Source organism: Leuciscus leuciscus, assembly GCF_965113295.1.
Source record: "Leuciscus leuciscus genome assembly, chromosome: 14".
NCBI lineage: Eukaryota > Metazoa > Chordata > Actinopteri > Cypriniformes > Leuciscidae > Leuciscus > Leuciscus leuciscus.
Window position 1 is genome coordinate 40,671,642 of NC_138738.1, and position 15,638 is coordinate 40,687,279.

Genomic DNA, 15,638 nt, shown 5'->3' on the forward strand with positions numbered 1-15,638 from the left:
CACTTTAAATGTACAAAAATGATCAGAGAAGACGTCATACTTGTGCCTCCGCCAGGACTGGTGAGTGTTAGGGAAGGAGGCGGCAGCTCCATGCTTTTATGCAGCGTCGCGACAGCGATAAGCTTCCTCTTGTGGATGCAAAGCTTCGTAACATCCTCATCAGCCTTCACGTCCTCGGCAGTCCTCTGCTTCACCACCGCACCAGGATCAAAATTAAAAACCTAAGAAAACAGAATCGTCAGAGCAAGCCTTGAGATTCGGCATAAAGTCTCAGTTTGCTTTGTTTATTCAACGTGAAATTTAGAGGCGATTAAATCTCTAAGTCAATGATACCACACTTATTACTGTAAGTTATCCCCACATAGTCCAATTTCCCTACTAGTATAGTATGCATGAAACAAGTAATATGTTGGAATAAGCATTATTTATGAAACAAATGGCATGCATTAACATTGTAGGTCACATGACAATGCCAACATGGTATCTCCATACAAATGAGCAGAATAAAGGTGTTTCAAGACACATTTTAACTTTTTAACCTGACACAGCGTTCAATACAGGACTTTAAAGTACTTTTTACAGCACCGTTTTTAAGGACTTCATACAATCCAATATACAATTTATTCTTTCATACAATTGACCTTTTATTTCTCACATTTTTTCATCATTTTCAGAATATAATATCGGAAAAGAATACAGACTAAGGACAGAAAGTTAAAAGTCCATATAATATATTTTTTTATAATTCCTATTTAATAACTAATTATTTATTAATTAATAATTACATACATAATTAAATAAAAACAGCCTCTAATGATAATCAGTATACTGCATTACCTACTCTTCATAAAGACCTGTGTGGTGAATTCTTGCTTTGAGACCGTTATTCATTTCCTGTGTTTTAGACACTGGTGGAGTTACGCATTGCTACACTATATTCACAAGGAGAATTCTCAGTTGTTGGATAATTAAAATCAGCGCAAAGAGTCTCATTATTTATTTTAATTCATGATTTTTATCTGGTTTCACAATAACTGCCCAGAAAAGCATTAAACACACCTGACTCTGAGCAGAGCCCTGATGCGTAGACATCAAATACTAATTTACATGGGCAATATGTAAATTATGCGTGAATTCTGTATATACACTTATAAAATTGTAAGTGTCTTATTTATTGTTGGTGGTTATGTTTGTCTTGTTGTTATGCAAATACAATGACAATTAAGGCTTCAATTCAATTCAATTCAATTCAATTCAATGCGTGGAACACTGGCTGCATCCGAAATCACACACTACTAAATAGTAGGTGAAAAACAGTACACTTCAGTACAAACAGGACACTTTACTATCCCATGAGGCCACGGGAGAGGATTTATGAATGGCAGTGAAGCGACGCAACTGACTCTGGTAGGTCACATGACAGTGACAACATGGTGAATGTATTACGTCCGGATTACATTCATACTATAAAGAACATAGTTTTTATCAGTAGCAATGTAATTATTCAAAATAAGCACCTAGTCAGAGAGTGTGTGATTTCCCACACAGCCACTATGATCTGGATTGTTCATCACTCATGTCATCCTCAATGTATATGACTTTCTGTCGTCAGACAAAGTCAAACAAAGATTTTTAGGAAAAGACTCCCTCTCTGAGAGTCCATATAATGCCACTGATTGGCTGCCGCTCGTTTGATGACAGAGACGGTCATACGAGCGTTCATGAGACGGATGTTGTGAAGCTTGTACGAGAAGTGACGGTCCTCTGTGCTTCTGCGTTACTTCACAATGCACTTACTTTTATGTCAAGCTGAACTCGTGAAAAGGACAGTAGACGAAATTATTTTGGATTCATTTGTGTTTTTCTGAAGAAAGTAAGTCATACATCAGGGATGATATGAGGGCGAGTAAATAATGAGATCATCTTAATTTTTGGTTGAACTGTCCCTTCAACGGTCTATTAAACGCATCACTACTGTCAGGGAAGAAACAGGGAAGTACGGCTGAGTTTGCATAGGAAATAAAGCCGAAAAGCAGCACTTTTAGCCTGAACAGCTTATTTTCATGACCCAAAATACCTTTCAAAAAAAGCTGACTATTGTTTTATTTTGACGGAGTTATTTTAGTTGTCTAGTGTCTGTTTTACTGACTAAACTCCAAATGATTCAGTGAGAGAGCAACTGAATAAATCAAAATGAATCGTAAATCAATTCAGGCCATTTTGCAAAAACCTGTTTGGCCACATATAAATGAAGTCTGATTCATTGCTCAATATTGAAATATTCTCAGGCATAATGTTTCTCAGGTCAGTTTGAGCATGTGTGGTTCACAACCGAACAGGGAATGAAGACATGAGATCCTCGTGAAGGTTGAGGAATGGAGCGTCTATACTGATCTTGCAGTGATTTATCCTCCACATCAACACTACTATCAGTGACGATGTAAATGTATGTTGTGACGTCTCAGCCTAGGCTGTGCGTACGTGCGTGTCTGTGGTTGGTGCGTATGTTTTTAGGTGCCGTCTGGAGGGGGCGTGGCCGACACACCTGACACTTGTTGGATGCAGAATGAAGTGTGGTGGAGACTGCTCGTGAAGTGGGCTTTTTGGGCGTTGGTCTCCGGTATGGAGTTCGTTGGTCTGCGCTTTGCTGAGTGTCCTGCCCGACCCTGATACATCTCTTTATGTTATGCTTATGTTTGTTTTTTCTTGCGTTACAATAAATGTTTTGATGAGAATTGACGCGTCTGGTCTCCTTTTCATTGCAGCCAGAGAGCCGGCTGTAACACGCATAGATGTATACGTCTATGCAATAATGTGGCTTTTGGAAACATGTCCAGAGTGTATGCATGGTGTTTGTGGAATGGGCAACTTCAGTACTGACCTTGGGTAGGATGAGAGGACACTCCAGACCACATTTACAGGTGCCATCAGTCAGCAAGTAAGACTTCACCTGCTCGAGGCAGGACAGCACTGATCCACTTGGACTACACACACACACACACACCAAATACACTATTACTTGACAGAATTTAGAATTGGTCTCATATTTAATGAAGTCTGCAGTAGGGATGCACCGATATGAACATTTTGGCCGATACTGATAAGCGATAACCGATAATTCTTTATATTTGAAAGCCGATAACCGATATATTGGCTGATAAATCTAAATCCAAATTTTGATATATCTTTTGAGAGCCTGATTACAAAAACAAGAGTCTCACCATTAAAATCCATGTCCCAAACACACAATTATAATGTTCTCATAATTTTCTGTAGCCGATATGACAGACTTGTGCTGCACTTCACTGTACTTTCCTTTTGTTAAATGTGATTTCAATCATATTTCAAGCAATTCAAAACCATCATGGTGAAGCTGAAGTGTCTCAGCTGAAGGAAATAATCCATTATTTATCGGCTTTAATATATCTGCCAAATTTTCTTGTCAGGCCGATAACATTAAAAAATGAACAAATATCGCCCGATACTGATATGGCGGCCGATATATCGTGCATCCCTAGTTTGCAGCACTGAGTGTTATTCTCCTGTTTATCAGGGTGAAGCTGCTTTGTATAAAGACCTGCAGAAATAAAGGTGACTTGACAAATACAGTAAAGACATCAATCTATAAAAGTGAAAATAGACACTTTAGTTTTGACAAATAATGTCAAAAGTGTCTGGAGGACTATATGAAGTTACATGTTTCACACAGGGTCCAAGACTGAACACACTGAAAGAGAGCAGCTTTGAGCGAGTCAAAGGCTTGTCACAATCATGAATTATGAGCCGACGATTAATTGTCATTCAAGAAATTGCAATTAGCTTCTGTTTTGTTCGTGCCACTTACAGTGTTAGCCTCAGGGCCTAAGACTAACTTTCTGCCACTCCTGCCAATGGCTGGTGAATTAAGAAAATGTACCGGCCATTAAACAGTTTTTGCAAAAACAGGCATTAATAAACGGAGTAATTCCAATCAGTGAATCGCTCCTAATGACACCAACATGTTAGATACCGGTGAAAGTTCACAATTTTCTATTCCAATTTTGATACCACAGCTAAAACTACTAGCCGGCTAACTAATATACATTTAAAACATTACTAAAGAAAAGTAAACAGTCAGTAATAAAATAAAAACAATCTAATTATAAGCAAAAGCACATATAAATACAATATAATAAAGATAGAGTGTGTTTCAGGGTAGTCTAACAGTAGTTTTCAGGCACAGGAATTTAATAAATTAAGCACATGTAAGATTACACTGCATAGCCTTAAATTCCCTAATAAAGTTACAAAAGTAATTTTTTCAAGAGCACTGAGTGATTTTAACTTTGTCCTTTGTTGTTTGATGAACATTAAAACACAGACAGCTGCAGGAATATTAGGCTGCTGTCCCTTTAAGAGCGAATGCACGGCTGTAATAGACTGATACTGATACAAATGCGTTTATTTTCTCAACTGTTTACGTTCAGGATAGACGTAACCGACTGTGTTTACTAGGATACTCGATATTGTTTGGCATAAAATTGTGTGAATTTAGACCTATCACTATATTTGTGTACTTTAAAGCAGTGTTATCCCTGTTAGATGATGACTCTCCTGTTTCTCTGTACCACACTGGAAAAGTAGAGCAATATGGCATTTCCTTGAGCGCTTAAATTTCCCTTTTTTGGATGGCAAAATTGTGATTAAAATTTAACTGCACAATTATTTGCGGTTATCTCAAATAATTGCTGTTATGAACTGTTATGAATCTGAGATTCGCTGATGTGAGCGAATCAAAACGCAGTTTTCCCTCCCGCTACTTTATATAGTGATGTGCACACGAAACTCCCCACATAAAGCCAGGGAAACGAAAATAGGAAAATGAAACGGAGAGCAACTCTCATAATCATAAATGATGCACCGAGTGACAATCACCTGCTGTTTGTCATTAATACGCAACAGACGAATAGCTAAACAATGCCACTGTTGCATTGACAAAAATCTATTTTTAACAAAAATAATTAGAGCTGTGCGATTAATCGAAATTGTAATAACATCACGATGTGAGCATGCACGATTTCTAAACCAATCTGAACGCAGCGCGAGAGAACAGAGCAGAGCGGGTTTACCGATATGACATGGAAGAAAGTGCAGAAACAGGGAAGATGAGTTCAGGGCAGGATAAGCATCATAAGCAAAACAACATCCATGGTTTTGGAATAATTTGGATGCAGGATGAATGATGGATCACAGAGTCAGGAGATTTGAAAGACCCGTCAAACTATCGTTGTGGCAAAACAGTGAAGGTGTATTTCACACAGGACACATTTTTGAGGTTAAAAACATGCTTTTAAAAGCTGAACTTCTTTAATCTTGAGCGAGATGCAGCTAAAGACGTGAGATGCGAGGGCAACGGTTAAAGATGTCCGTCTAGCGCGTGTTTACATAGAAAAACAATGGCACATTGTGAACCAGATGAATAAAAATTTGATAATACAGGCATTTGCGAACTGCACACACCATATGAAGAGTTCAAGAAGGGATAAAGTAATAACAAACGGCATCACATATCATTAATGCAAAGATATGGCGCCCGCAAATATCGCCTATAAAGCCGGCTTCCAAAACATGACACAAGCAAGTATGTGTGCAAGGAAAATATGTTTCCGCCACAGAATAAAAAAGGTAGCTGTGACTTTTTATCTCACAATTGTCTTTTTTACTCACAATTGCATGATATAAAGTCAGAACTGCGAGTTATAAAGACAGAATTGCGTGATATAAATTCGCAATTGTGTGTTGAAAAAGTCAGAATTGTGAGATATAACCTAGGAATTCTGAGGAAAAATCTTTTTCTCCTAATTGGACTTCAATTGAGAGTTTATATCTCACAATTCTGAGATGTCAGAATTGTGTGATATAGTTGCAATTGTGTTTTATAAAGTCAGAATTGCGTGATATAAAGTCGCAATTGCGAGACGTAAACTTGCAATTGTGAGATAAAAAGTTGATAATCAAGCCGTTTGGATTTTCTGAGCAATATGATGTCATATTGCGGGTGAGCAGTTGCTCATTATCATTTAAAGAGACATGCACCGAAACGGGTCGCTGTGAACAGAGCTGTTTTTGAGGAGGTAAAACGGTGTTGTTTTACACGACCATTGAGGAATTTTAACCAAAGTATGTTATAAATTTTAAATGAAGACCCTGAAGAATCACACCAACTTGTGGAAAATGGGTATTCGATGACCCCTTTAAAGGGGTCTCCATACAACAGTGAATTTTGCATCCGATGACCCCTTTAAAACATGCTAGCAATGTGCTAATTAATGCTTGAAACAGGTTACCAACATGCTAAAACATATTGTTAACATGAATTAGCATGTTGCTAACATGAAATAGCACATTGTTAGTATGATTTATGTTTTAACACATTGTAAACATGAATTAGACATTGCTAGCATGAATTAGCATGTCGCTAACATGTTTTAACACCGTTGCTAACATGAATTAACACATTGTTTGCATGAATTTCCAATTTGCAACCTGAATTAACATGTTACTAGCATGAATTAGCTCGTTGTTATTGTTTTACACGACCATTGAGGAATTTTAACCAAAGTATGTTACAAACTTTACATAAAGACCCTGAAGAATCATTCCAGCTTGTGGAAAATGGGCATCCGATGACCCCTTTTTAAGGGGTCTTGGGGTCTCCATATAAAAGTGAATTTTGCATTCAATGACCCCTTTAAGATGACCCCTTTAAAACATGCTAGCATTTTGCTAATTCATGCTTGAAACATGTTAACAACATGCTAAAACACATTGTTAACACGAATTAGCATTTTTTGACACATTGTTAACCTGAATTAACATGTTGCTAGCATGAAATAGCATGAAGACCCTGAAGAATCACACCAACCTGTGGAAAATGGGCATCCGATGACCCCTTTAAAACATGCTAGCAATGTGCTAATTCATGCTTGAAACATGTTAGCAACAACATGCTAAAACACATTGAATGGCACATTGTTAGTATGATTTATGTTTTAACACATTGCAAACAAGGAATTAGACATTGCTAACATGAATTAACAGATTGTTTGCATGAATTAGCATTTTTTAACACATTGTTAACCTGAATTAAAATGTTGCTGGCATGAAATAGTATGAAGACCCTGAAGAATCGTACCAACTTGTGGAAAATGGGCATCCGATGACCTCTTTAAAGGGGTCTCGATATAAAAGTGAATTTTGCATTCAATGACCCCTTTAAGATGACCCCTTTAAAACATGCTAGCATTGTGCTAATTCATGCTTGAAACATGTTAACAACATGCTAAAACACATTGAATGGCACATTGTTAGTATGATTTATGTTTTAGCACATTGCTAACATGAATTAACACATTCATGCAGTTTGCATGAATTTGCATTTTTTTACACATTGTTAACCTGAATTAACATGTTGCTAGCATGAAATAGCACGAAGACCCTGAAGAATCACACCAACTTGTGGAAAATGGGTATTCAATGAACCCTTCAAACATAGGGAGAACGTGCATGGAGTGAGAACATACCTGATATACAGGACCCCCGAGGCCTCCACCTTTCGCTGCCAGCCGATGGGCACCTGGGCGAGATGTCCTCTGCCGTCCCCACCCTCCCTTTCTTTACCTCCATTCATTTTTATGGACCAGTGCAAAACTCCTCGTGAGAGATCACACGCTCTTCTCTGTCCCGACACAATGTCTCATTCTGGCGCTCAGAAGAGGGAAGACGGAGCACAACTTTCCCGGGACCGCAGTGAGACGGGCTCACAGCGCAGACCCGCCGCGAAACGGACTCATTACTTTTCCACTCGACGCAGACAGGACCTCCGCTGCTAGAGTCCGACCAATCAAAGCCATGAGAAAGAAGTCTGAAAGCGCTTCTGATCTTGACATAAAAGCACCTCAAATGACTAGACGCATGGAAGAGTTGCAGCTCCCAGCAGGCAGTGGGACCGGCGGGTCCAGGTCATGTGACGTGTCTTCACAGTGGACCGCACATGTCACGTTCTCTCGGCAGGTCTCTAGATGCGCTGCTCATCGTGGACCGTTTAGATGCAGCTCGCGGAAATTCATGGTTCCTAAAAGAGAGAGAAAATATTATAATCCAAACACTTCTTAGATGGGATCTTTCGTCCACACGCTCCTCTCAAACCTCCGTGATATGAAAACTACAATGCGTTTCTGCTCAACGTACCGTAATGATCTGAGAGCGGAAGACTTCATCCAAATGCTGCCGTGAGACTCATTAATGAAGTCAGTGAATCTGTGATCATATTCTCAAAAATACTAAATGGAACTGAAAGGAACAAAATATCTTTTGGTTTTAGGGCTGTGTATAATTATTTTGTATATATAAATACCCACACATGCATGTATATATTTAACAAATATTTGCATGTATGTTATATATATATATATGCAAATATTTGTATGTCTCAGAAAAATATGACTCAGAAGAAATATATATTTATATACAATATATATATATATATATATATAAATAATGAAGTCAGTAAATCTGTGATCATATTCTCAAACCTTCAAAATGTCATCTGGTTTCTCTCTTTCTTTCTCTCTTTCCTTCCCTCCCTTGTAAAGCCATGCTAGCTCACATAAAGGACAATATCGATAAATATACTTCTAAAATCGTTCTAAATGTAAAAGAATAACCGAGTCCACACCACAACTATCAAGATAGAAAAAATTTCATCGGAATCACTTTCAGAATGATTTTTCTGACAGCCAATCAGAATCCATCCTGCATTAAAGCACTGGAGCATTTAAAGAGACAGAAGACAGAATGTTATCATGTTAGTGTGGACAGTTTCAACTCATATCTGAAGCAGCGCAACCGTTTCAACATTAATAATCAGAAATGTGTCTTGAGCATCATATCAGAATGATTTCTGAAGGATCATGTGACCCTGAAGACTGGAGTAATGATGCTGAAAATTCACAGGAATGAATTACATTTTACTAAATTTTACCGACCCCAATCTTTTGAACTCTACTGAGCAACTCAACTAAGGTGAGCTCTGATTGGTCAGGACAGATTAGCGAGAGATGAAATGTCGCACAGCAGACTTTATAATGTGAAGTCATCAGCATGAGTAAATAACACTGTTGATTTCAAAAAGACATTTGAACACGGCCCACAAAGAGAAAGATCATGTTGAAATCCTGGATGAATTTAGGGCACTTAATAAACAGTAAGGCTACGTTCAGAACGCAGGATAAAGAGGACCAATCAGATTTACTTTGCTCACACATGATGTGACTCAGATCTGTTTTCCCCATGACAGTGTGAGTGGCTCAAACCACATGGAATCTGATTTATGTCACTTCCATATGTGATACAGGTCAGATGTTCTGCAATGCGTCCTCAGTCTGAACAGTCACATCAGAATTCATGCAACTTTTATGTCTAGAGCAACATTCTGAGCTCATGAGACTCACATTTTACATAGCCGATGTTATCAAGACAGCTGTGAAAGATAGTCAGTGAAGGACAGTGATGTGTCAGAACTACAGTATTCCAGACACAGCTCTTTATACAAAGCAAAACATGAGGGCTCGTATTATCAAATGTTTAAAAACTCTGCTCTTCTTTTTCGCATCCTCGTCGCTGTTGTTTTATATTGCCTGCGCATTCATTCGCTTCCATGGCAGATCACACTATACACACGCAATCACTTACTTTATTGTTCCTCCATATGACAGCGTGCTGCGTGACGTCTTTTTACTTTCTTTTGTGCATGCAAGTCAGTTCAGGATCATGATCTGTTCACACTGGAATCTGATTTAAAACAACAAATTGAACAGCTATACAAAAAATCAGAGCAATAAATCTCGAAGCACTAAGTCCCGCGGTGTGAACGTAGCCTAAGCTTTTCTAATCTGAAGCACAAGCAACAGGCAGACTGAATCAAGAACTGAGCGTGTACGAGATCTGAATTCACTCCTGAACATCAGCAGTGTGAACAGGTCTGAGTCCGGATCACACAAACCTCAACGCTGGACTTCGAGAAGACACGGCCACATTCATGAGAAGACGAGCAGATGTGTGTCACTGTGTTGCTGACTCACTACAGGTCTGAATGAGCAGCACACACACACACACACACACACACACACACACACACACACACCTGCACGAGTGCTGTCAGAGATTCTGACAAGAATGAAACCCATTACCTGAGCAATCAGGTGCTAATCTGCACAACTACACTGAAACTGAAGGACAACACACCAGAGATGACACAATGTGGTCATACACACAAGCTGTGTCCCAAATGACGCACTATATGCGTATATATACACAATATTTTGTCATTCAACATCGATCCTTCACTAAGTAAAGCTGTCGAGTGCATGAAGCATCCAACATTCAACACTTTGCTTTTTCGGTTAATTAAGTGCATCATCCAATAAATTACAAAAAAAAAATGGCATAGAATAGTGTACAAGTATGCAAATTAGGACAGACCTACAGAGTCCAGCTGTTGTGCCCTGCGGTGACCCTTAAAGAGGTCAGAGGTCATTCACTACAATGAGTGCTGACTGAACAACATCAAAAATGACAATGTTATCAGCTCACAAAGCACAGAGAAATATTCACAAGTTAAACGACAACAGGACAAAATACAGTATATGAAGAAGACACAGAACGTCTTGATCACTGCATGAGTGTTGTATTAGACGCATGAGGGGTGTGTGTGTGTGTGTGTGTGTGTGTGTGTGTGTGTGTGAGAGAGAGAGAGACACACTCCAGGTGTTGCCTACCTGTCATTAACATGACATAAGATGATTCCCATCTCGGCATTCAGGTTTATCCACCGACTGATAGCTGTAAATACTGTGGTAATCCCTGTAATCACGCTGATATATGAGTGACAGTTGTACTGACAGTAAAATAATGTGAGTTTCAGATGTGATCAGACTCTCTCTCTTGAAGATACACTGACAGATATGAAACAGTACACGTCCTGCTCACACACTTGTGTGCTTGTATCACGACAAACATCACATTCACAATCACTTATTTCAGCATTTACTGATGACAACACTAACCCAGAGCAGATAAATGAGCTGCTGGCCCACAGCTAAGGCTAAAGCTAGCCCGAGATGATGTCGAAGAGCATCAGAGGTCGGATCGCGGCTCAGCACAGGCTCGGCTCGGTTCGGTTCGGGATGAAGCTCTGGGCTCATTATGGCTGCGGGTGAATCCGAGCGAGCGCACACGCGCACACGCGCGCGCGCGCACACACACATACACACACTCACACACACATACATATACACACAGCTAACTGCTAACCTAAACAACACACGCGCAACAAACATACAATCACACGTACACAAACGTACCTGCTCGCGTGCGTGCCGGAAACACTCTTTTAGCGGATTTACACTCAAATGTGTCGCCGCGGCCGAAGCACAGCAGCAGCGGCTCGATCTACCTCATAACACCCGCCACACGCATCGTTTCTGTCCGCTGGAAGCTCCCAGGAGGATAATGACGGAGGAAGAGTCCGCTTGGGTTTGTTTCACATCGACTCTGAGCGTTTAAAAATAAAAACAAAACGTCCACAAGCATCAACACATCCGCTGCTCTTCTGCGCTCGGGATGGAAAGATGGAGCTCCGCTGTGCGCATGCGCCCCTGACAGCGACCACAATGCACCGGGGCATGACGGGACACACGAATGAGTTCGGCCATGTAGCCTGTTTTGTTAAATATTTCATCAGAACATTGATGCCTCGTTAATATGATTCATACCTGTAAATGGTCAGCAAAAAATAAAATAAAAATAAAATAAAATAAATAAATAAATAGGCCCCTAAAAAAAAACTTTATGCTCAGCTGTGTCAGTGTCCTTTTCATTTGCATCCCATACATAACATACCGTATTTACAGAATATAGATTGTAAAATTCAAATAAATGAATATCAGTTTTAACAGTTCATGGTTATTACATGAATTCAATTCAATTCAATTCACATTTATTTGCATAGCGCTTAGTTTTCACAATACACATCGTTTCAAATCAGCTTTACAGAAAATGCATGATCCACATTACAATTTAGAGTGATCTGTAATCAGAGGAAACTGTAAGTATTTCAGAAATGTACATATACAAATCACAATTAGCTTAAAATGTATTAATTTAAACAATGTAATAATTTAAGGCAGAAACAATGAGCTCATTGAAGGAATGAATACACCATTATTACACCGATATAAAATAAATAATATTTCAGATAACTCAAAAACTCAAGGAAAACAAATAATATGCTATACATTCTTCTTGTTTATTTAAAAAAAATTTTTTTTTTTTTTAAATGTCAAGTACTTAAAACGGCAATCGAATAAATGTTTATTTTGGTTGATGGTAAAGTCCGCCCTTTCTAGCAGTGTTTATTCGTGTATTTACTTTTTTAAAGAAATGGAAGGTCTCAAACTTTATGTTCCTCTTTATGTGGTAGAATATGAAATAGTGTATTACTGTCTTTGTCTCCTAATCGTTTGCCTTTTATTCGTGCTCCTTGCCATCTAGTAGTTAGTTAGTTAGTGTTCATCCTGCTGCTTGTGTCTTATGTTATTGGTTGTTCCCGGTTTTGTGTTGTACACAAGAATAAATCATTAAATAAGCAATAAAAATAAAAGAAAGTTTCAGCCCGATTTACTCCCTTTCGGTTGAGTGGGCGTGACGATAGGGTGGTTCTGCGCATGCGCGTCTCGCGCTCTCGGTTGCCCTTCCCACTGAAGACTGTCATTACACACAGTACATTTGAGTTTTCATAACTATAAGGATATTGGAACAGCATTGAGGATCAATCCAAATATCATTTCAACTGTTCGTGGATCATTGTTGTTGTTAATGAAAGACCGCAGCTGAGATGCGCGACGCGCTGTTGACGCCTGTCAGACGCTTCCCGTGGGCGACTAATGTGACCCTGTACGGGTGCCTGTTCGCGGGCGGCGATCTCGTGCACCAGCGCTTCTCTCGGAAAGAACAGGTGGACTGGTCGCACACGAGGAACGTGGCCGTGGTCGCGTTCAGCTTTCACGGCAACTTCAATTTCTTCTGGATGCGGTTCCTGGAGCGACGCTTCCCCGGTAACGCGTTGCGAGCGGTGATGCAGAAGCTCGTGCTGGACCAGACGCTCGCCGCGCCGCTCGCCATCAGCGCCTTCTACACAGGTGAGCACAGGTGACTGACTGACTGACAGGTCTTATGACGTGAGATGTGTTGTGATGATGTCATACACAGGTGAGCACAGGGGACTGACTGACTGACAGGTCTTATGACGTGAGATGTGTTGTGATGATGTCATACACAGGTGAGCACAGGGGACTGACTGACAGGTCTTTTGACGTGAGGTGTGACGTGAGATGTGTTGTGGTGATGTCATACACAGGTGAGCACAGGTGACTGACTGACAGGTCTTATGACGTGAGATGTGTTGTGGTGATGTCATACACAGGTGAGCACAGGTGACTGACTGACTGACAGGTCTTATGACATGAGATGTGTTGTGATGATGTCATACACAGGTGTGAGTTTCATGGAGGGCAGAGATGAGATCCTGCAGGACTGGAAGGAGAAATTCCTCAACACGTACAAGGTGAGTCTGCAGGCGTCATTTATACAGATCTGTAGTTTATCTGATAAATGTCAGATTGGCAAGCCAGCAGGATAGAGTCACTCACCTGTGTTTGTTTCTCTGTGCAGACCGGGCTGATGTACTGGCCGTTTATGCAGGTAAATCGCACTCACAACACTTTCTCACAGTTAAAGGTACAGTAAGCGATTTCTGAGAAACGTTGTTGATATTTGAAGTCGACAAAACGAACACGCCCCTAGCTAAAACAAACACGCCCCTAGCCAAAACGAACACGCCCCTAGCCAAAACAAACACGCCCCTAGCCAAAACGAACACGCCCCTAGCCAAAACGAACACGCCCCTAGCCAAAACACGCCCCTAGCCAAAACAAAACGTGCCCCTAGCCAAAACAAACACGCCCCTAGCCAAAACGAACACGCCCCTAGCCAAAACAAACACGCCCCTAGCCAAAACAAACACGCCCCTAGCCAAAACAAACACGCCCCTAGCCAAAACAAACGCGCCCCTAGCCAAAAAAAACACGCCCCTAGCCAAAACGAACACGCCCCTAGCCAAAACACGCCCCTAGCCAAAACAAACACGCCCCTAGCCAAAACGAACACGCCCTAGCCAAAACAAACGTGCCCCTAGCCAAAACAAACACGCCCCTAGCCAAAACGAACACGCCCCTAGCCAAAACAAACGCGCCCCTAGCCAAAACAAACGCGCCCCTAGCCAAAACGAACACGCCCCTAGCCAAAACACGCCCCTAGCCAAAACAAACACGCCCCTAGCCAAAACGAACACGCCCCTAGCCAAAACGAACACGCCCCTAGCCAAAACGAACGCGCCCCTAGCCAAAACAAACACGCCCCTAGCCAAAACGAACACGCCCCTAGCCAAAACACGCCCCTAGCCAAAACAAACACGCCCCTAGCCAAAACGAACACGCCCCTAGCCAAAACAAACGCGCCCCTAGCCAAAACAAACGCGCCCCTAGCCAAAACAAACACGCCCCTAGCCAAAACAAACACGCCCCTAGCCAAAACGAACACGCCCCTAGCCAAAACACGCCCCTAGCCAAAACAAACACGCCCCTAGCCAAAACAAACACACCCCTTTTGCTCTATCCTTTTCGCTTCTGCGTTCGTCAATACATCATGCGTCGGGTCAGAGGTCATGCGTCGGGTCAGAGGTCACTCTTCCACTGGAACTAGACTCTCGTACAACCGTTACCGGAAGCCAGTAATTATAGTTTCTAAAGTTATAAATAGTTTTTTTTTTTGGTTTTTTTATAAACGCTTGGCTTGAGCTTTTTTGGGCTTCAAAATCTCAGGCTCCATTCTCTCCCATTATAAAGCTTGGAAGAGGCAGGATATTTGTTAATATAACTCTGATTATTATGTTTGGCTGAAAGAAGAATGTCATATACACCTAGGATGGCGTGAGAGTGAGTAAATCATGGGATAATTTTCATTTTTGGGTGAACTATCCCTTTAAGGAATGAGATTAAAGCTTTTGGGGGGAGGGGTTCTTTAATAATTAAAAGGGTTTTAAGGGAATAAAGAAAAATAAATAATTCTAGGTTTAATTGAAGTTGTAAAGTAATCAATTTAAACTTTTCGTAAAAAATATTTTATTCTAAAATATGCACACATTCACTCTTATTAGTATGTGTGTGTAAAAAACAAAGTGTTTCTTCTCTCATCGCGTTCAGTTATGAATGACTCTAAATCATGTAAATGAGATCATTCGCTCTGTGAACAGTAAGCCCCGCCTTCTCTGATCTGATTGGCCATTTCAATCATTCTGACAGTGACGAGCGCTGAGGCAGAGCAGCCGAAATAACTTTTAAATCAAAGTTTTGTTATCCTAACCAGTGTTGGGGAAAGTTACTTTTAAAATGAATGCATTACAATATTGCGTTTACAATGTTTAAATAATTGTGTTACTTAGTTACTTTTTATGGAAAGTAATGCATTATGTTACTTTTGCG

General features: G+C 40.4%; 2 protein-coding genes across 6 annotated transcripts in view; one reads left to right on the forward strand and one right to left on the reverse strand.

Annotated features, from left to right (window-relative positions):
• mbd5 (methyl-CpG binding domain protein 5) overlaps positions 1–11,689 on the reverse strand; it is a 31,296-nt gene extending 19,607 nt beyond the window's left edge. For 2 of the 5 annotated variants that reach the window (XR_014197125.1, XR_014197126.1), the window contains exons 1-4: positions 11,403–11,689; positions 7,563–8,113; positions 2,882–2,984; positions 41–221 (exon numbers count right to left, since the gene is read on the reverse strand). Coding sequence is in view for 3 of the 5 variants with exons in the window: in XM_082136115.1 (XP_081992241.1) it covers positions 41–221; positions 2,882–2,984; positions 7,563–7,669 (391 nt within the window). In the remaining 2 variants the exon portion in view is untranslated. Of the gene's footprint in view, positions 1–40; positions 222–2,881; positions 2,985–7,562; positions 8,114–8,229; positions 8,430–10,817; positions 10,903–11,402 lie in introns of those variants that run through there. The other 3 variants (XM_082136115.1, XM_082136114.1, XM_082136116.1) reach the window with 3 other exon arrangements.
• A 1,073-nt stretch (positions 11,690–12,762) lies between these two features.
• The window catches only part of LOC309473959 (mpv17-like protein), a 5,627-nt gene continuing 2,751 nt past the window's right edge, over positions 12,763–15,638 (forward strand). Inside the window, exons 1-3 of the mRNA XM_082136253.1 lie at positions 12,763–13,238; positions 13,593–13,663; positions 13,771–13,800. Of these exons, the coding sequence (XP_081992379.1) occupies positions 12,935–13,238; positions 13,593–13,663; positions 13,771–13,800 (405 nt within the window). The 5' untranslated portion in view covers positions 12,763–12,934. The remainder of the gene's footprint in view (positions 13,239–13,592; positions 13,664–13,770; positions 13,801–15,638) is intronic.